We start from the raw sequence: 22,342 nt of genomic DNA, 5'->3' as shown, positions 1-22,342 counted from the left end.
AAGAGAAGAGTCTGGAGAAAATAGAGTATAAAACACAATTCTTGGCAGATTCTTAGAAAGAACTTCTGAAAGCTTACAGGGCCAACGTTTGATATTTGCAAAATCATATTCACAGCCACTTTGCATTTGGTTTTATATCCAAAAAATGGTGATGGAATTTTGTACTGACTCATAGGCTTGTATAACCTGCTAATGACATGAATCTGTTACTCATGAATGTCACCTTTCTCTTGTAATGATTTTCTTAAATAACTCATGACAACCATAAAAGTCTAGAATCATATCTGAGCACAGGAGTAAAACCTACAGTCCTGTACATGTACGAGTAAGTTCTCCCAGTCACATTCAAGAGAGTCTGAAGCACAGCTTTCTTCAGTCTGACCTGGCCTCTTTCACTTTGCAGAAAATGTTCTGTAGCTCTCAAAGAGAGGTAACATTTCCTTTGTGTAAAGTCTGTAAGTACTTCATTCCAATTAGACTTTTGTGACAGAGTGCTCTGAGTGTATAAGAGGCAAATAAATGGCTCTTGGGTGCTAAGTTTCATTCTTTCAGCTAGAAAGAATTTTCCATGTATAGAAAAAGCGAACGTTGTTATGCCGTTTATGCCTGAAATCGTAACATTTTATGTTTCCTGTAAGAACTTACCTTGCAAAACACTGACTTCACTTAAAACAGACATTATTCCTTTGGGTCAGGCAGAACCTTGGCATTTCAATCCTCTAGCTGAAGTCAGAGTTGACAACATGCTGTATTGAAAATAATACGATTCTGAAGAGGCAACAGCTGTTTTTGTCAAGTGGGCTGTCTTTCACAGTCTGAACAAGCTTTGCAGGCATCTAATTTTAAAGCTGACCGGTCTGCATACCCTCCCCTGTGCACCAGAATTTCTGGAGCTGCAGAACTGAGTAGGAAGTGATTGCTGCAAGTGAAAACCGAAATAAGGTGGGAACAGCTTATCTAGATGGTATTTCATAAATCTGAAACAAATCTGAAGTTATGCTGTCACAGTTACTTGTAGAACCCAATATAAGCTGCCACTTACAGTAGAAATCATAAACCAGTATGTTCTTTCCTTTCACATTTAGGAAAACATCTCTAACTTTGATATCGTCATGGAGTCTGATGAGGGCACCTTCAAGCCATCTGGGCTGGCTTTTACTGGTAATGCCAAAGCTCGTGACATCGTGAAAGAGATCATGGCTCTGCTACTGCCTATCAACGTTACAGAAGTTTATGACACTGCAGATGGAACAGACATCAATTTCTGGATGAGGGACGGAGTGCCTGGTGAGAGTACTTTGCAAAGAAAATTCCTTCTGTAATACAGTGGCACGTCAGGGGAGCGTTCCTGCAGGCTCTGGCAGCCTGATGTTTTTAAGATTGTAAGGAAGACTTCCCCTTGAGGAATAGTATTTACCATGGATAAGATGCAGAAATGTTAAAAGGTAGCCAACAAAAATAGGACATAATTTGTATTTGAGCTTCAGTTTAATAATGGTATAGATTATGCATAGCATAAACATGCCTAAAATCTTCTTTTAGGCTTAAGGATTTACAATAATTAATCCCAGACTGGTGGTTTATAAATAGTAAACTAAGGCAGAGGGGAATTCTGCAGTGCAGAACAAATAATTTTTTCATTATTAATATTTTGACTTTGAAATATATGGCATCTTTTTACTGTTTTATATTTATACAAAGAAACAATATTTTCAAGAGATGACTCTAAAAGCGTGTGGGGCATTAAAGAGTGCTGAAGAGGTAAAATTCTGTGAAGTTTGATTTGGCATAGGGAGTTATCTGTAATATTATATCTATGTCCCAGTAAGGAGCAGATTCTGCTAAAGAGGCTTGCATGCTGGCACAGAGGTATCCCCAGCAGCCCCCCTGGCCGGGACACACCATGCTACACAAGGTTTTGCAGGGGACAAGAGTCCCAGTTTTGCTGGAGACAAGAGCAGCCTGGGAAAAGCCTTAGTGAATTTCCGTGATAGTTTCCACACCAGATTAATAGCGTGAAGAACAAAGTTTCATAACAGTGATGCTTAAAAAATTATGGTCAGTTTTAAAATTTTAACATTTTTTTTTCCTTAGTTCTTTATGACTGAAGTAGGCTGGTGCATTTCCATGCTCATTTTACCATGTGATTGGACTCTCCTAGTAGTTGATTAACTGCCTTGTGTCTTACTTGGTCCTGTGCAGTGAGTCATACATTATATTCTTTTTATTTATGGGCAGAACTCTTTGCTTCTGGCCCATATGGGTTGCACCACGATACCATAACGTTGACTACCACGATAAATGTATGAAAATCTAATTTTCAAAGCAGAATATCTATGCTGGACAAGAAGTATGGAGGGGTACATATTGTTAAATAGCCAGAGATCTGTCTTCAGTTGGCATACAGTTTTCCAGGTGAGGTGCAAGTTGTTCAGTGCAATGAGATACAACTATGACACTGCTGTGAACTCATGTTCCTAGGCTCTGCTTATGCATCTCACATGAGTATGAGCACTTTGTGATGGGTTTAGAGACTGTAAGCACTGCTAAGAAGCTGTAGCTGTGGTATGCATCATCCTCCATAGCCTGTAAGCATCCGTGTAAGGATGTGTGGTCCAAAAAATGCAAGTGTATCAGAACAGGTAAGATACTGGGGACAGCATGCGAGGGATATTACAGAAAGTTAACTGGGAACTTCCAGTCAGAGGGTAATAGATCACAGAAGAAGATACTAAATAAAGCAGTTCAGTGGTGTTTGATAAGAGCTCACTCTGAGGAACAGCACTCAGGAGAAGATGGAGCCCAGATCTCTCAGAATGAGGCTTTGTGGTCAGGTAAGTCTCTGGTGTCTTCAGAAGGTATAAGCTGTAAGAAACATCTTAACTTATAAGCTTGCTTTACACCTTAGTGTAAAAAATAAATACACCACTGAGTCCTCTGCATTAAAATCTGATTTTCTTTCCTATTAAAAATTTGGCATGTTAATTCATGTTAGTTTTTTTTATATATATACTGTTTGAAGTTTTGATTCATTTAACTTCCAGTTAAGCAAATAATACGGTGTTCTTACAGCATAAGGCACAGAGATTCCTTTCTCCCCATTGATCCCTGATGGGAAGGACTTAACTCCACTAAAAACATTTCTGCTGCTTTGGATTGTATTTTATATTATACCAGGCAGAAGTCTACAGCATCTTGTAATCTTCACGCCTTGTCTGCAGTATTCTCACTGCTTGAATGAGTCCTTATGGTATATTATAACATTGGAACACATTGAACACTCTGTAACAGCTTTTATAATTTTGTCCAATTTAAACATGCAGTCAAGTGTTGTCACTTCATCAATTTTATTTAAATATTTTCTTGAAAGTACAGTTGTTGTCTTTCTTTCTGTAACAGTTCAAGAAAATATGCTCTACTTCTTGAACAATAAGAACAATAAGAACGGTTCTCTAGCATTTTTCTCCTTTTTAAATAGATTCTGAGATTCTCCTTTTTATGTACAATTAGAAATCTGCTCCTTCTGCTCTGTTTGGCCTGAAAGATCCACAGAGCACAAGAGTACGTGTGTTGTTCAGAGTTGTTTGTGATTGCTTCTGGGACACACACAGTGACTCCAGCTCCTCAAACGCCGCCATTTCCAACGTTTTTATTTTTAAAGGGCATGCAATGAAGTGTCCTTAAATTTCTGTAAGAAAAAGGTGCTGTCTACTCTCAGGGAGTAAGAAAGGCCAAATGAGTTCAGAGTGCTTTGTGAGCAGTGGAATGAAGCTTAACAAATGCCCCTAAAGTACAAGCAAGGTGATCGGTGCTGAACACAGCAGTTTCATGCTTTGTGTCTGCGAAGTATTAGATATATTTCCATCAGCAGCCTTTATGTTTGATTATTTTGAGAACAGCTTAGCCCAGCAATGAGGAATGTCTGGAGCTGTGTTTTTCTAGTGATAGCCAGTTTTCAGCTACTGAAAATATTTGTATTGCATTTGTTTTGCTTTTTCATGAAGCATAAATCAAATTGAACTTTTGTGTGTGTGTGTGGTATTGTATTTTATGCTATATTTTTACTGTTTGAGGTGGCCATTGATCCTTAGACTGCTTCTTTATTAATTACACAATTACCTTCCTCACTTTTAAGGGATCAATTATGTATTTTTTTAAATTAGACATATATCTAAACTGTTGCACATAAAGCCATTCATTTCCAACACTATGACAGTCAAGTTTGGCCAGAGTTTACACATGTAGGTGTGGAGATGGGTTTTTTTTGTTTTTTGTTTGCTCTTTTTTGTTTGTTTGTTTGGCTTCTGTGAATGGTTTTGCACAAATCTTGTTCACTGTCTGAAAGGGATAAAAAATCATTAAGCAAGTCCAGCTGGACCAGCACTCCGGAGGTTTTGTTTAAAAAGCAAGACATGATCATCACAGATCTGCTTCTAAAATGATTTAGACCAGTTCTTAAAGTAATAGCACGGGCTGGGTCAACCTTCCCTGCAAGCTTCTGGAAATTGAAAAGGGGAAATGAGGTGACTCTATTTGTGTTATGGTATCCAGAGAATATGAGTTCAGCTTTAGGCACCAGGGGAGAAGAAAACAGGTGCTCTCCCATTTTTGCAAAGGGAATGCTGTTATGACACACAGTTTCCCGGAGAATTGGTTCAAGTTGGCTCCTTTCTGCTGGCCTTGTAGGGGAGGTTATTTGTTGCTACGGGTACTTCTGATGAGAACATTTGTCCATGACAAACTGAGCTGTATTTGAGACCAAGCTGACCCAGGACATCAAACAACCCTCAATGGAACGTTTCCATTTAAAATTCAACCAGATACCTAAAGGTGAAACTCCTTTTTACAGTGTCACGCTGAACCTTGCTAGTTGTTCATGTCTCTCTGTCTCCACAGTGACAGGGATTTGCTTTTTTGGTACATTACAGGAGAGGAGAAATTATTATTCCAGAAATGAATAAACCAGTAGCTCATCTAACTTTAATATTTCTTCAAAAATCAAAAACTCGCTGCTAACCCAATCTATTTGTCATTTTCCTAGAGCTGGCAAACAAATACTGTCATATATAATTTCTTTCATTTTTATAGAACTTCTTTATTACCTTCATAAAACTTCAACAGTAAGATATGTTTTTGATCTTGGATGCTGGACTTTTATATGCAATATTTTCTTGTCACAAAAGAGGTCAAACCCTCGAGTTCCACTCCTTTTCCGGACCATGCTGTCCCTTCATCCCTTGTCCCTTCCATCAGTCAGAGCACCAAGCACCATCTAATGCCTGCTTGAATGCGTGAGCTGAGCCCAACTGTCTGCTTGGTGTCAGCTAAAGGCATGCTTGAGGAAGCAGTGTAATGGGAAAACTCTCCGACTTGGGCCTGCCAGCTGAGTGTGGAGAGTTAGGTAGGCTCTCTGTTCTCCAAATTATTGGTGGATAGACTCTGCTAACTCTTGGCTGTGTCACTGTTTGAAAGCAATTTTCTGCTGTGATGCTTGATCCCTCAGAATACCTGTTTCATGGACTCATACAAACTTGGGCAATCTTTGGATTCAGTTTCTAAGCTCCCTTTTTTTTTTTTTTTTTTTTTTTTTTTTTTTAATAGAATAATAGAAACTCTAAGAGAAAAAAATAAAAAAAGAGGAAAACCACACCGTAATAGGCTTAGGACTTCATAGACCTATGCTGAAGGGTCTTTAACTTGATTACACAGAGGTAGTGAATTTCTCCATTTGCAAAGATGGTCCTGTAAGATGAGGGAAAGAAAAATTGGTTTCCTTAAAAAATAGAGACACTAGCTATTAGTCCTTCACTTTAGTAGATAGTGTATTTTATACTACTATTTAGTAGTATTTGTGTGATTTGTGATCTCAGATGGTTAGTGCAGTGTCACTCGGAGAGCCCAGTCTTTTCATCAAGTGACTCAGAGAAGTGTAATGGCTCCTGCTACTCAATGAGCAAACAGTTAAACAACTCTTAAACCCTACTCACAAAACCAACTTTACACACTGTATCCAATAATTTTCATAATTTTAGTTACTTCACAGGTGCCTCATTTCTGTGCTTGCAGAGTTTCCAGGTGTTGAAACACACCAACAGCACCAGTTGCCAGCCACCAGGTGCCTAGTTTGCTTCTTTGTGGAAATGAGGTGTAAAGGACGTGCACCCATGGCATCCCCAAATCTTGATCTCATTAAGTATGAGTTAGGTATATCAGTAGTGTTATATGATAATTAGCAAAATCATATTGCTTTTTCTAGGTCATTTGTTTCCTTTTAAATATTCTATCATTTTAAGGGAAATATGGTGAATGAATATGTTCCTCTGCAGAAGTCAGAGTTTCTGCAACTTGGGAGGTATTAAATTAAACCAGTATGCTAAGAGAACAATTTTAATTGCTTAGCACTTAAAGAACCTACTATACAGGCTACAGCTACTAGAGCCATTTAAAATCTTGATTGAAGTTTGAACTGTGTGTATTAATCTGTACAATAATTCATCTATTCGCAAATTTATCATTGTTCCATAAAAACAGGCTTTTGAAATTAGAAATAGCTCTAGAGTAATTAAAGGAATTTAATATGCTGTAAATTTTTATGAAGGTGAATACCTTAAAATGCTCATAGTTTAGCATAATATCTCAGTTACATTAGCCTCTCATATGACCTTGTCTGCTTTTAGTAACATTAATAAAGTCTTTAAGGCTAATAATTTAATGAAAGGACTAGTCTGTAGATTATGGTGTGTTTTCTTATTAGTTGTGCTATTTGACTACCAGACAGGCTCGATCGTACTTTGCATACATTTCTTTTCACCTTTGTTCTTCTTGGACATGTCTTGTTTTTGGCATATTGCTGTATTGAACTACTTCTAGTAATTTGCCAAAAGCATCAGAATTATAATTTTTTTTGTTTGGTGTAGAATAGACCAAAGACGTGCAGATGTTCAGCAGGAACATTTGGCTGGTGGCTGGTGACAGGACAAAGAACTGTCCCTGAATGCAAATTTTAATCGTAGTTTTAACAGGGCTCCTATAATATGCTTCTCATTAGAGCATGTACATTTCTAATACGAGAGCACAGAATGATTCTGTCAGATAAAAAATAATGTGTCATTTTTGGGGCAAAATATTTCATGATTGCAGCAAATACATGAAAACTGCTCATTCACATTCATTTTGCCACAAATGAAGACTACTTCTAAATTAACTTTCTGAAGTCTACTTTAACTGTGAGTTCCTACAGTTCAGCTAATAAGTTTTCGAGTCAGAAAACGCAGCTGGGAGAACAGTGTCCCTTCTCCTACCCAAAGATCAGGTTCGTGACTACCTGAGGAATCTGAACTTCCACAAGTCTGTGGGTTTCAATGACATGCATTCCCAGATTCCCTAGGGAACTGGCTAACATAGTTGCTAAGCCACTCTCAAGATATTTGAAAAGTCGTGGAGGTCAGGTGAAGTTCCTACATACTGGAAAAATGACACATGGAACTACCGACTTCTCAGCCTCACCTCAGTGTGGAGGAAGATAATGGAGCAGGTCCTCATGGAAGCAATGCTAAGGCGTATGGAAGAGAGGGATGTGTTATGGGATAACCAGCATGGCTTCACCCATGGCAGGACTTGCCTGGCCAACATAGTAGCTTTCTGTAATGGTGTAACTGCATCAATGGAAAAAGGAAGAGCTACTGACGTAATCTAACTGGACTTTGACACGGTCCCCCACACTAACATCCTTCTCTCCACATTGGAAAGATATGGATTTGATGAGTGGACTGTTCAATGGACAAGGAAATGGTTTGAGATCATACCCAGAGAGTGGTAGTCAATGGCTCAGTGTCCAGAAGGAGATTGGTGACAGGTGGTGTCCCTCAGAGATCAGTATTCTTTAATATCTTCACCAATTATATAAACACTGGGATTGAGTGCACCCACTGCAAGTTTGTGGATGACACCAAATTGTGCGTTGCGTTTGATGCCATCCAGAAAGACCTAGGCACGCTTGAGCAGTGAGCCTATGTGAACTTTATGAAGTTCAACAAATACAAGTGCAATGTGTGACACATGGGTGGTGGCAACCCCTGCTATCGGAACAGGCTGGAGGATGTAAGGATGGAGCACAGCCCTGCCAAAAAGGACCCGTGGGTATTTGTGGATGGCAAACTGTCTGTGAGGCAGCTTGCAGCCCAAAAAGCTAGCCATATCCTGGGCTGCATCAAAAGAAGCTTGGTGGGCAGGATGAGGGAGGTGATCCTCTATGCTGCTGGGACCTCACCTGGAGTACTGCATCCAGATACGGAGTCTTCAGTATAGGAGAGGTGTGGATCTCTTGGAGCACATCCAGAGGAGGGCCACAAAAATGATTCAAGGGTGGAACACCTCTCCTATGAGGACAGGCTGAGAGAGCTGGGGCTGTTCAGCGTGGAGAAGAGAAGGCTCTGGGTAGATCCGAGAGTGGGCTTTCAGTATCTGAGGGGAGGCTATAGGAAAGATGGGGACATACTCTTTAGTAGGACAAGGAGAAATGGTTTCAAACTAGAACATTTAGATTTAAATCAGGCATAAGAAGACTATTATACGTTAAGGGCAGTGAAGCACTGAAACAGGTTGCCCAGAGGGGTGGTGGATGCTCCATCCTGGGAGACGTTCAAGGTCAGGCTGGATGGCACTCTGAGCAACCTGATCTAGCAGTTGTCCCTGTTCATTGCAGGGGAGTTGGACCAGATGACCTTTAAAGCTCCCTTCCAACTCAAAGGATTCCATGATTCTATGATTCTAAAAGTAATTTATTTGAGACTGATAGGAATATTCTGAAGAGAAATGTCAGGACCAGCAAGGGTGATTGCAGCTATTACTAGCAGACAGTAGTGGTTTACTGCGTGCAATATTAGTGACATTTTGGTCAGAGCAAGATCACAAAGGAACTGCAGGAAGATCTGAAAGTCTGGAAACTGTACCTTACGTTGTGAAGCTGGAGATGTTAGAATCTTTTTCAGTTAATGGAAAGGTATGGTTTTCAGTTTAAGTAAAGGGAAGACTCAAGCACAGCATACAAATTAGGCTGGAAAGAGATTTTTCATTAGAAAAAATGTTTTTGCCTTGTTTTATAGAATTGTTCATTAGCGATTCAGTCTGTGAGACCCCCAGAAAATTCCAAGTAGATGAAAGCAAGCACCTTCTTGCAGTAAGTTTAGTTAGCTACAAAAGCAACTTGCATTCTTGCTGAATTCTACATCATTTTGAATGTGTAAAACAAGACTTGAACGTCCTTCAAAAAGTAAAGGGTAATTCAAGCAGGAGGAATGGGTCTGATGCAGTAGTTACAAGGTGAGGTTCTGTGCCATGAGTTATTCAGAAGATCTGATTAGATGGTAACGGGTCTCACTGGCCTTAAAAAATCTATGAATCTGCCAGTAAATTTTAGAAGCATTTTTCATCAGCTAATGCCTCCTCCCCATTTAATTCTCATCTACTTCAAGCAGAGTAGATTTTTCAGTATCACAAGTTCTTGTCTTTAGTTTGAACAGCATTTAGGTAGTTTTAACTACGATTAAAAATACAGGATTATTGTTAACTTGCCAATCTCAGAGGAAATTTGAACTCTGAAATCAGAAGTATTTGCTAAGCTATACCCTACAAAGCTTAAAAGCTTGATTTTTTTTTCTTTTCTATTTCTAGTTATTATCTTTTTTCAGCGCCTGTGATGCATTTTGTTTGAGAATGTTTTCTTGGTTGTCATAAGCTATAAATTGCTGCATTCTGGCTTGGCAGCTGATAATACTGTATTTATCATTCAAAAAATTGAGACAAGGCAACTTTGAAATAATGTTATATGAATGTTACAGTACATCAGTTTGAAGCTCTGACATTTTGGTTGGCTTTTATAAATCTATAAGAAGTAAATTTTTCCTCTGCATTCAACACTTTTCAAATACTAAGAAATGTCATTAATGAAAAGCAAAAATAAAACAAAATCAAACAATAGCATAAATTCTAGTGATTCCTGCACTTTCTGGCTCATGGGCTTCTTAAGGATATTTTATCACTGTTGCATCTGTAAATATCAGAGTGATTGATTTTAGTTCCTACTTTTAGATGTATGCTCTTTCAAAAAGTTACAAGAAAGAGGTTGAGGTAAATGACCCCATTATTATCTATGCTCCTTATCAAAGCACACCCAGTTCCAAAATGTTTCAGGACCCGTCAATGAGTTTGTGCCTGGCACCCACCTTTTTTAGTAGGAGAATACGCTTTTTCTCAGAAAAGAAATGCTGAAAAGATCTGACTGAGAATCTCATTTGGATCTGGGGTGTGGTTGGTTTTTTTCTGGCTGTGCCTCTGAGAGGCATTTTAATCCTCTATTGTTTACTGCTTAGGAAATCTGAATTCTGTTTCTGTGGGTGGGAATATTCTTTTCATATGGAAGCGTTTGCCATTTGTTGATCCTAAAAAATCAAGTGTCCTACATTAGTGCACAGAGCTCAGTGTTAACATGTTAAATATGCAGCTTGGAAGTACAAGTTACTTTAAGCCTTATTCCTAGAACTGTTCTCGATTTCACTGAAGCTCAAGGAAATAATGAAGTAAATAGGAAAAAAAAAAAGGCTTTAATTTGTGTTCTGCAAGGAAGTTGGAGATGGAAATATGTTTGCCAATGGAAAAGTGTGAAAGTTAACTATGGTTCTGCCCAATTTTTTTCCTTTCTGGAACTTGATGGCGAAGAATTAGATAGGCTCACGAGCTGGAAATGTGGGGAGATTTCTAACCAAATGTGCAACAATTCAGAATGGCTCAGCAGCAGTTCATTTAATTCCTGGAAAACAAACTGTAATGGCATCAGCATTAAAAACTGGATAAAAAATAAACTGTTCAGTAGCTGAGCTCTCCAGCAAGACCATTTGTAAGCTACTCCTGATGGGAAGGGCACAGGTTAAAAGGATTAAGATTTGCCTTACAGCTTTCAAGTTGTTTCCTACATGAAGTCATGTGATGTTTGCAATATGATTCTTTAGGGATTAGTACATCCTCAGCTACTCAGTTTTCATTGATGGTTTGGAATCAAGTTTAAAATCACAACTTATTTAAAAAACGTACAAAACAGAGCTGATGTAAACACTGTTGGGATGATGAGAACAAGCTGATCATCTGGACATGGCTTTCTTTTTAGAAGCCCTTCTTTTTTTTTAATTTTAATTTTTTTCACTTTGTAAAATGAGCTCAACCTAATCCAAGGTGACCTTATTTGGTGTCTGCTATAAGAAACAGAGGAATTTTCTTCTCCTTTTTCATTGCTCATGGAGGTATCCCAGAGGACTAGCTTAGAGTAGGTATAAGATGTGCAGGCCATTGAAGACAGATGAGAAGAACCTCAGCCTAAGAGAATTTTCATAGTTCTTTTGGTTGAGTTGGACTTCTGGAAGTTACCTTCTTCCCCAACCAGGAATAGTTTCAAGGCTAGATAATGTTGCTCAGGGCCTTGTCCAGAGCTTCTTTTTGTCTGTAAGCAGCAATAAAGAGCGAGGAATCTACGTTACCTTCCTTAATACTTTAGCTAGTATATCTTCTGCTGGAATCATCATCTTCTGTAATTAATTCGGCCCAAAAATAGTTTTACCTGATCAAATGTATTGGGAGCTTCCTAGAGATGTATTTTAGGGACACAGAAACAAATCTGTTAGCAAGGAAAAAGTGTGCACCTAAATATGAGCAGCAAATATGCAAATTCTCCCCCCAAAGAGCCAGAAAACCTAATTAAGAGCTATTATCCATCAGGATCACTCTGTCCAAGGCTCTTGGCTATTTGCAGCGCCAATGACAGAGCACATTCTCAATCACCATGTAGCACTTGGAAGTCCACCAAAGGAAATCGGCACTTTTCCTGTTGCTTAGCTGGCTAAACTGCATTTTAAAACAGTTCAGTTCTACTGACTCTGTTAAATGTGAGCAATGACCTTCTGGGACAGCAGAACTTTTGTAGTGGTGGCTGGTGTTATTTATGAAAGCTAAAGTAAAGAAATAGCTGAAAGCAAGGAGTCTCAAACTCTGGACTCCAGACTCCTGAGGGATTGTGGATTGCTCCTGAAACTTCAACTGCAACAGGGAGGAGAACAAGTTTATTGTCAAGGGGCTTGATTATCCATCTGTTGTTGGTAGGGATCATGCGTGTGTTAGAAAATGTGTATGGAGATTAAAATTGTAAGCAGTTGAAAGCCATTGATGTGGCGTTGTGGAGAGGAACAAAAGTTTAGTAGCTTGGTTTCCCAAAGGCTAGATTCTCCATCTCTACAAGCAGAGACACAAAGGTTTGAAGCACTGGCCTTCTGAGATATCTTGGACTCCCTCAGGGTGTGTAATGTGCAAATACATCGTTGGCTGGAAGCTGCTGGGTGTAACATACAAAAGTAAATAGATACAACACTGGAAAAATAAAACAGTGTTTGTTTGCTTGTTTGTTTTGGGGAAATAATTTACTGTGAAGAAATTGGCTGGACCAATGCTGGAGTTCAAACTGGTGATCTCTTTCTCTGACTGTATCTTTTTCTCCGTCTTCCCTTCCTCCATCTCTCTCTTTTGTTTCTTTTTCCTTTGTAAAGGTATTTTGTTATTTGTAAAGGTACTTTGTTAAGTAATGCAAAGTTTCAATTTCTTAGAAAGTCATATAATTTAGCTGCACATCCTAAATAGATATAGTTGTAAGAGTGCCAATACTTTTAAGATAATTGCAGTACAGAAATTCTCATTCAAATTGATGATTGTGTCTGGACCTTGAGTGCCAGTTTCATGTTAATCTAACCAGGGGGATTTTGCAAATCTGGTCACCCTTCTCTCCCTTTACAGGCAGAATGTGACAACCACCAAACTGGTTCCAGGCTTTCTGCAACTGGCCTGATGAGTCTTAAGGCAAAAATAAATAAATAAAAGAATGTGAGAGATGTATATGAACAGCAAAGGAAAGGTGAATATTCATCCTCTGTAATATTGTTTTATAGATGATGCTTCATTATATTACAAAGAGCAACTATTCACCTTTTCTTGTGCAGTTGAAGGATCAGGATGTCAGCACCAACTAGAGGGCAGACACCAGTCAAGATAACTTCTCTAGGCAGTGCATATTTGAAAGGAGGAGATCAGCACCAGAAGATGTTTGGGAAACCAGAATTAAACATAAATTTAAAAAGGATGGATTACTGAAAGGGAGCAAGTCCCAGCAAGGGCTGTTGAACACAGTGATAGGAATGCAACCTCTCTTTCAAAAAAGCCCTTAAGCTGCAGATGGCTGGGCAGCTAGGCTGAAGGTTATGGTTCTCCTCTTCCTTCTCACAGCATAGGCTGCTGCCAGAGGCAGGGTAGCAGGCTAGTTGAAACTTTGCTCTTTTTTTCCCAGTTGACTTTTCTTGTGTTCTAAGTAATGCTAGCCTTCATATAGGTGAAATAGTGCTACGTAGTCTGGCTAATCATGCACAGCACTCTGTATAGTCTCAGGCCTTTTAGATCCAGGTCTGTGCTGGATGTTATTTAGGGTGTTAGCATATAATTGTGCTGCAGCTTTTCCTCTGAGCCTTGTCTCCATACAGTATGAACCTGAGACTCTCCTTCCACAACCAGGTGTCTTCAGGCTCAAGGTGCAGGAGCTGGCCCAAGCTGAGGGGCAGGTTGAGGCAGATGAGAAGAAGAAAGGGGAGAGGGATGATGATGTAGCTGGGGCAGTGCTGTATGGATTATTAGGCCTGCGGCTTTGCAGTCTGACTGCTTTCAAATGAAAGCATTTTTTTAGTTTGTACCAGGTTTAAGCCAGAGATAAACAGGAAATTAATGATACCAATGCCATTATTGACTCCTTCCTTATTATTTCTGTTCTGTGCTTTAAAAATGTTAACCTAACCTGCAAGCAGATGAGACAGTGCACAGCAGACCTTCAGAATTACTAGGACTCTGAAATAAGCTGCATGTGTTTGAAATACTAAAAAAGCTGTTAGTATCTTTCCATTTGTGTTTCAGAGCAGAATTAAGGACCCCTGTACATGATACAGATATCACCGAAAGAAGGCTGCACACAGTTGTTTTTCTTGCACTCAGACCCTACCTGGTGCATCTCACAGACTAACTCAGGCCATTTGTCACAGTGATGGACCCCCTGGAGACACCAGGAAGCCCTGCACAAGCTGCAGTTTGTACCTTCCTCATTTGTACAATTTTCAGATAAGCCACAGTGCATAATCCTTTTGTCATCTGTTCTCAGCCTATACACATGTATGGGGATTGCTGAATCACAGCCTGAACCTCTGATTGATCACTTGAGGCAAGCAATGAGTCAGCCACGGGTGCACAGGTGAAGGCAATTCACCTGTGCTGCAGGAAGGAGTGGAGCCTGGCTCCACCTCTCCTAAACCCATGTAAGAGCTGGCTACCAGTGGGGAAGGATCTCTTCTGGAGATCTACTCCACCTGAGTTTCCCACATGAGCTCAGGATAGGGTGAGTGTCCTTCTTTTCTGCTCTAATATAATAGCTATACAAGCCAAGCTCTCGGATATACTGTATCATCTGTATATTCATTGATTGTACAACACAGCATGCTACAGAAAAATGGCAGTCACAGATCACTAAAATCCCTGAGACTGGCAAAACTGAGGTTAATTCCTGGGGTGTGTTTTTTCCCCATAGAAAAGGTATAGGACACTCCTAAGCTATGGCTGCTGCCATCCTTGAAATCTAGGTGTGCACCAGCATTGCTCTCCAACTTATAATTGATGGGAGCAGGAAGGAGAATGGCTTTGACAGGGCTGCTCCAGCTCTCATAGAGCCAGGGCTGGAGAACCACAGGCTGGATATCTCAGGACTTTGAAGGGATCATCACATGTCATGTGTTGTGCAAATGCCTTCTCTTCCATGTAGGTTCTCTTTTGATCAGACAAGTAAGTTCCAGGAAATCCATTAATTGTCATACAACTTTGACGCATGTTTTTTGTGAACGTTACCTTGGTGCTTTTAAAAAGCACTGTTATTTCTCTCAGTACAATCAACCTAGAGTCAACTTCATGTTACTCTTACTTGCCCCACAGATGTGTCTTCAGGTTTCTGATAGCCGTCAAGTGGGACAGGGCTATGTGTGGGACCTGTATCTCTGACACTCCCGTCCCCCTGTCAGAAATCCTCAAGGCTTATCTAAGAGAAGAAGCTCTTCTGTAATAACCTAATGAGGCTGTGTGTTCCTGTGGAAGCCAGCAGGACTCCAGCTTCACCCTGTGCCTTGGGCTGATGCTGTTCTCTGGAGTAGCTGTGTTGTGGCTCTGCCTCCCCCAGCTGTGAGCTCCTTCCTGTCTGTAGCCCGGACTCCTGCTCACAGCTCCCTTCCCAGGCTCTCTGCATCATCTGCTTTCCTTCTGCTCTTCCTTCTGCATCAGCAAGTCATGCAAAGGAAAACCCACATTACTGTTTTGGTGTTCTGTTTAACTTTGGTTCAGTGGAGAGAAAGTAGAGCATCCTTTGTGCAGAAGAGAAATAGGGCAGCCTTCAATGCACATCCCCTTCGTGGATAGTATCATGTATCATGTTTGCTTCTTGTGCTTCTTTTCTCTGGCCTTCTTGATTTGTAGTGCATTTTAAGTTTACTGATACATAAAGAAGTGTGATTGTTCTTCCACTGTTCAAGGGAAGGACTTTTGGCTGCTCCATTCACAGAGTGCTTCTAAGACACTCTGGGTGCTTCTTTTAATTCCAGTTAAGCCTTGGACTCTTGGTACTCTTGGTACACAGCACAAGACAGAATCTAATTATTGAAATAATTATTATTGCCTTCTGTGCCTCATTGTGGTTTTTAAAACCCTGAGCCACATTTGGAGTCCCAGCACTGGTCCCTGCTGGCACCAACGGGCAGTGATTGCAGTCTGTCAGCCCAGGAACAACGTGACTGCACTTACCTACAATGAGTTACTCATTTAAAATTATCCTGGTATATTTTTGACTTTGAAAAGAATATATGACAGCAGAAAGCTTTCCACTCTTCAATTAGTGCATTGTGATTTCAGTGGCTGCTTCTTTGAGAAGATGGTATGTCTGGCAATTTAAAAGTGAAGGTATAGAAGATACTAATAAGAAGATATTGTCATCTTAAGTGTTAAAAGTGTTTCATTCAGACGTTATTTATATGCAGCACCTTTAGTTCTAGCTTCACTGAATCCTCATTACCATTCTTTTAGTCTGTGCTGAGAACTATGAGGGCTGCTCTGAAAGTAGTGCTGCCTCCTTCATTATATCAGCCCATGACGTCAGAGGCAGATGGTGGTATGACATAGAGGTTGAACCTTCCCACTAACATTGCATTACGTGGTGTTGCCGTGTGACAGATGGCAGCAGGGGGACAGTCAGCAAAATGGTCTCTGATGTGGAAGGGCTTATGAAGAAAAGATATGCCACTGAATTCCTCCATGTGGAAAAGATTGCATGCATTGACATTCATCAACACTTTGTGCACTTCATAGAGACCAAACAGTGCACGTGAGCACAGTGAGGCACTGGGTGGTGCATATCAACACTGGTGAAATGAAAAACAAGCCACCTTTCAGATGGCTGTGCACAGCTGTCACACCACAAAATGAAGAGTGTTTCGATCAGTTCTTCAGCAAGAATTAGCAGATTACAAGCAATGCTTTCATGCTTTGGAAACGATTATGGCAACACTGGAATAATACAAAGTTTGCTCCTGGTGGGTCCCACGAACGCACACACAGGAACAGAAGAGGCACCGTATGCAAGTCCTGTCAGAATCTATTGAACCAGTGTGAGGCTGAAGGTAACAGTTTCCTGGATCACATCATTAATGGTGATGAGATGTGGTGTCGTCTCTACAAGCCAGATTCAAAACAGAAGTCTGCAGAGTGGCAATGTGAGTTCCCTATCAAAGAAAAACTTCAAGATTCAGCCCTCAGCAGGAGCGTGTTTTGTAGCTGAGAGTTTGCTCTTTCAAATAGCATTATTGTGCTCTATCTGTTGTAATTTCCATGGGAGTAAATAGTTTGGCTCCTGAAAGGTTTTAAATTATGTGTGGGTTAGTATACGTATTTGCTGTGTTTAAAGATGTTTTCAATATATGTATTTGACAGGAAACAACTTTTCATATCTCCTCTTTTCCAGTGAAACCAGAATGTTTTGAACTTTTCTGCATTCTCAGCCTTTTCTTAGTGGTTAAATTAGAATAGCAAATGTTTTAATTGGCTGTAAAGGTGTAGATGAGTAGAATAATCAAAAGGTTGAGCAAGAAGGTGAGGACAGAAATCTAAATCCATCATGTCTGGATTTAACGTCCAAGCGTCTGTCAAATTGGAATCTGGTTATGAAAGGTTGAATGTGGGGAGCATGTCTTTCTCCTGTGTAAGGCAAGTATGGCAATGTGGAGATTAAGATTTTTTTTTTAGGAACTGTACTATAGCTTTCTCTATTGAACTAATTACAGTCATTTAGAAACCATCTTGCATAGTCCACATAACTGGTTCTAGGCTGCTACCAACCCTCATTGCTGGCTCTTTTGCCCTGCTGCATCAGGCTGTAGATAGCTTTTGAGCACCACACCAATAAAAAGCTTTACAAGAGGGTATTTGCCCTGATTTCTTTGACTTAAACTCAAATCCAAGTTGCTTCTACTTATACAACTGTAAACACTGCTCTGAGTTTTAGGACAGTCACACTATATCAGAAGAGTGGCAGGGAGAGTTTGAACTAATAAACTAAGTTTACTTAGTATTGCACAAAGGCAGCCTTATCAAATTATCCACATTTGTTGCATCATATATAAAATGTGCCATTTGGAGCTGCTCACGCAATTTCAGCAAAAGCTGCACTGAGCAACATTAGCATATAATTTAAAATGAGGCCTTGGACATTTTTACTCCCTAATGATAAAAAAAAATATGTATTGATTCTTGATTTGTGCAATAATGTGATTGCAGTGGAGATAATCGGATCATATCTGGTGGAGGATTTTGAAGGAGCACTCACAGCTCAGCATCCAGGGGTGGCAGGATGCACGAGTGCCATCTTCTGCTTCTAGAAAGTTTCACCCATACAGTTTTCTGTTTTACATGGGGCTTTCCCCATATAGATTTCATTTGACTAAGTAAAGTAAAACAAAATGACAAATTAGTAAGGAAAAAAATGGCATATTCATCATGTGTGGCACAGAGAAAGCAGTACACCTCTCTTTAATGCAAATGATATTTTCACTTACTGATGGGATTGAGGTTCTGTCAATGAAAGGAAGTAACCTTACAACTTAACATTAATTATCAGCATCTCATAGTGATCTTCCTGAGCTTTGTCACTGATCTTTTAATTTATTTGCATCGTGACAAGTGACTCAGCTTTTTTGCGCTGTAGTAAAACAGCTTTTCACATCAACTCAAATTTACAGGCAGAAAGAATTTTGCTAGAGAGGGACATGGCTTTATTTACTCTGTGTTTTTCTGACAGCGCTGTGTGAATTAGTCAGAGTCCACATCCAGTTATGTGATACACTGCAGAGTCTGAGCAGGTCTCAGTATTTTCTGTCCTTCCCATCTTTAAAGCACAAGCATCCTTGAATTCCACCTTTTCTGTAGGGAGCCCTGTGTCTCTTCAGGTGATATGAAAGCAGAGATTCTGTAATTGCAGCCAACAGTGTCCTAGTGGCTGTCTTGATTGTACCTTAGCTCCTTGGGGGTTAAAGTATGTTTGTTCTTTTCAGCTTTGCTGCAAAAAAAACCAAAAATTATTAAGAACATAGAAATATTGGTTTCAATCTTTTTCTTTTTTCCTGCTGTTTTTTGTTCACAGCCCATAGAACACCACCATCTGCATATCATAATGGGGAGAATTAGTAGAACTTTGTTTTAGAAAAGGCACACAACCTGAACTACCCTGAACCTTGAGATAAGATCAGAGCTGAACTTTGTTTCAAGTACCTCTCTGTTTTTCTATTAATAATAAACTAGTTACATATACACTGGTTTGTAGATCAGATGAAAGAGATATTTCATCATCAATATCTGGAGCATCTAACATTTATTAGGAAATAGCTTATATTGGTTTAATTCCATAGTATGCATTAATCAGTAACACTAGATATAATTAAGCATGTTTTGTTGTGGCCACAGTATTCTACCAGCTCTGTCTCACTGTTCTGCATCTAAAATCCACATCCCCTTCAAGTGTTCGAAGTTTCAATAGAGTATGGCAGCAACTCTAGGCAGTAAAATACATTGCTTATCCTGCTGCTGTGATTGTATAAATATGCAGTTGTTTTCAACTCGTGGTTTGCTTAAAATGTGTTTTCCTTGCAGTAGGGGTGATCATTTTTCTCTATGACTTCTTCATCACCAGGCTAGTTGCTAAAAGGCTTTGGTCACCATCAGGACAGAGGACAGTTCTGCTAAGCCAGGTGCTTTGAATTTTGCATTCCTAAGAGTTAGCAAATTGCTAGAGTCCCTGCAGGAAGTCTGTGACTAAGCATCCAGTTGTGTTTGTGTCCAGCAGAGATTAGAGTCTTCAAGGGAAAGCTGGATGTTTTTTCTGAATCTGGTACCTCCTCTGGGAAAGCAGTCCTAAAGACTTGTATTAAACTGGGCTGCAAATTTGGCTTAGGTAAAACCTGCATTATATGTGAAATACAAGGAAGCTTCTTAAAGTGATTGAAAATATGAATACATATGGTTACTGCAGAAACACATGCTGAAATAAGCCCTGGTACATGGCTCATTCCTCTGGTTCCAGCTCACCACATCAGAGTTTTAACATATCCCAGGAAGTGCATGTTTCCTCCGAATGCCTGGGGGTCTTTGGAAGTTCGTAGCACAGACTTTCTCTGTGGAAAATATCTGCTGCTCAGCACAGCAAGCTCCTTGGCTAGTGGAGGGTGCTGTAGAAAGTACATTAACACTTTGAGTTTCTAAGCAAGTCCATAGCATCAACACTGTGGAATAGCTACACAGTGAGTATAGGAATATATAGAAATGCATTAGATTGGGAAAGATGGTTCACATGGGTCCCAGTCTTACAAAGTACTTCACTTAACCCTCGTGTGCAATATTTAAAGCATTATCAGTAAATTGCATGCTCAAACTTTAACTGCTTTACTGAGCTGAGGCATAAATAAGTGCATGAAGACAAATTCTAGAGTAGAGAAATTGTCAATTTTGCAATGACTTTCATCCATCTTAAGTAGTATTTTAAAGAGAATTCAAAAATCAGTTCTAAAAATGCCAGCTTTAAGTAATCTCTGTGTAACGCAGATGGTCACATAGCTCATTTTAAACGAAGCACAAATAAAATAAACTGCATTTAAATATACTGATTGTATAGTATATACTGATTGTATATAGTATATACTGATTGTATAGTATATATATGTATACTGATTGTATTTTTACAATTAATACAGGTATATAATATTAAATTGAAAGCCCTGCCTAAGTAAGGATCTGCAAATCATTAAGCCAGGGTGGTAAAAAAAAAAAAAAGCCAAGAGAAGGGGAGACCTCATAGCAGCATTCCAGTACCTAAAGGGGCCTACAGTAAAGCTGGAGGGGGACTCTATCAGAGAACGTAGAGGCAGGAAAAGGAGTGATGTCTTTAAAGTATAAGAGGATATGTTTAGATTAGATACTAGGAAGAAATTCTTCACTATGAGGGCAGCAAGGCCCTGGCACAGGCTGCCAAGAGCGCTGTGGATGCCACATCCGTGACCCTGGGTAGATTGATCTTCTGGGGGCAGCCCTGCCCATGGCAGGGGGTTGAAATTAAATGGGCTCTAAGGTGCCTTCCAACCCAAACCATTCTATGACTCCATGATTCTACTGGCTGCAAGGACAGAAAATATGAAAGGAGTGGAATAACCAGTGGTGCTTGTGAAGAAATAAGTTATGCCTTGCTGATAGTTGCTGATCTAGTAATGTTTTGTTTTGTTTTTTGAAGTTTATAACTATTTCTGTAACTGTATCTCATCAGCAAAGTGGGGTTTAAAAGAGAGAAAAGGCTAGTAGGAGATAGAGAACTCTGATAGAACTCTGCAAGAAAGAAATATCTCTATTGTAATACCTGAGTAAAAGAAGATAGAAATAAATTGCCAGTTTTCCTAACGGAGGAATAACTTTATTAGGCTTCCTAGACACTTTTTTTTTTTCTTTTCTTTTTTTTTTGGGGGGGTGTCACAAACAGAGCGAATAGCAGCTTGGCAAAATTTACTGACAGCGAACTGAAAATGTGCCAACGATCTCATAATAGGAAGTGCCCTAGTGATAAAACAGCCAGTGGCATTTCAGTGCCACTAACTGCAGAGTCATGCAGTTTGCTGTGTACGTATACAAGTGCTTTGCATACATGACAACAGGATCCACATTCGTTCTTTCCGGTAAGAAAGATCTGCAAATCATCGGGGACAACTGTCTGAAAGCTCAGTTCTTGGGGGCAGTGAAAAGCAGGGAGTTTTGTGCTGTGGGAGGAGAGCCTAACAAAAACGTCATGGGGAAGTTTGTTGGGAGATGCTGCAGTCACACAGAATCAAAGAATATCCCGAGCTGGAAGGAACCCGCAAAGGCCATCGAATCCAATTCCTGGCTCCATACAGGACCACCCAACATTCAAGCCCACTGTCTGAGCGCTGCCCAAACGCTCCCTGAACTCTGGCCTGGGGCCGTGCCCACTGCCCCGTGCAGCCCGTTCCGTGCCCGCCGCCCTCCGCTGCAGCCCCTGTCCCTGGCCGCCACCCGCCCCTCCCCTGACGCAGCTCCATGCCGTTCCCTCGAGCCCTGTCGCTGTCACACTCCTAGCATGGGAGCTGTGGCATACCCGCATGATGTGATGGAGCACGCAGTGCACTGCCAGGGGAAGGTGTGGGGAGCAGAGTTGTAAATAGGTTCCAAGTTTGGATTGGTGAGTCTGTGGAGGATCACTTCAGCAGAGATGGTCAAAACAAAATGGACCACACGAAGATGTTTGGTGTTGGAACCATCCAGTCCAGTGGTACAGAACACTTCCCAAATCGGTCTTGATTTAAAACAGGCTCAGTGGGTTGAGGGAGAGTTTCCAACACCTTTTCCTGGTGAATCTTCAACTGTTTTTTTGTTGTTGTTTTTTTTTTCCCCAGTCAAGAGCAGTTCAGGGCATTGCTTTAGAAACTGATCTTCCTGTGCTTTATGGAGTAGAACTGCTTACTTTCCCAAGACTTGATTTTACAGGGCTCTATTCTGTAAGCATAGGTTGAATCTCCAGCTGCCGCTGTTCCTCCACTGCAATGAGTGAAAGGTTAATATGTTGCAAACATAACTGTGATAATCCTCAACTGTAATTTAGTCTGTTTAGTGTATCCAGAGGATTAATTCT

General features: G+C 40.2%; 1 protein-coding gene across 20 annotated transcripts in view; it reads left to right on the top strand.

Annotated features, from left to right (window-relative positions):
- Positions 1–22,342, top strand: part of CPQ (carboxypeptidase Q) — a 176,305-nt gene that overhangs the window by 128,665 nt on the left and 25,298 nt on the right. For all 20 annotated transcript variants that reach the window (XR_006167099.1, XR_006167100.1, XR_006167103.1 and 17 more), the window contains one exon: positions 1,086–1,287. Coding sequence is in view for 12 of the 20 variants with exons in the window: in XM_042808718.1 (XP_042664652.1) it covers positions 1,086–1,287 (202 nt within the window). In the remaining 8 variants the exon portion in view is untranslated. The remainder of the gene's footprint in view (positions 1–1,085; positions 1,288–22,342) is intronic.

This window comes from Centrocercus urophasianus, unplaced genomic scaffold, assembly GCF_019232065.1.
Source record: "Centrocercus urophasianus isolate 14NV4802_14NV808 unplaced genomic scaffold, USGS_Curo_1.0 seq_11, whole genome shotgun sequence".
Lineage (NCBI taxonomy): Eukaryota > Metazoa > Chordata > Aves > Galliformes > Phasianidae > Centrocercus > Centrocercus urophasianus.
Note: the sequence above shows the minus strand (reverse complement) of the source record. Positions and strands in the feature narration are given on the sequence as shown.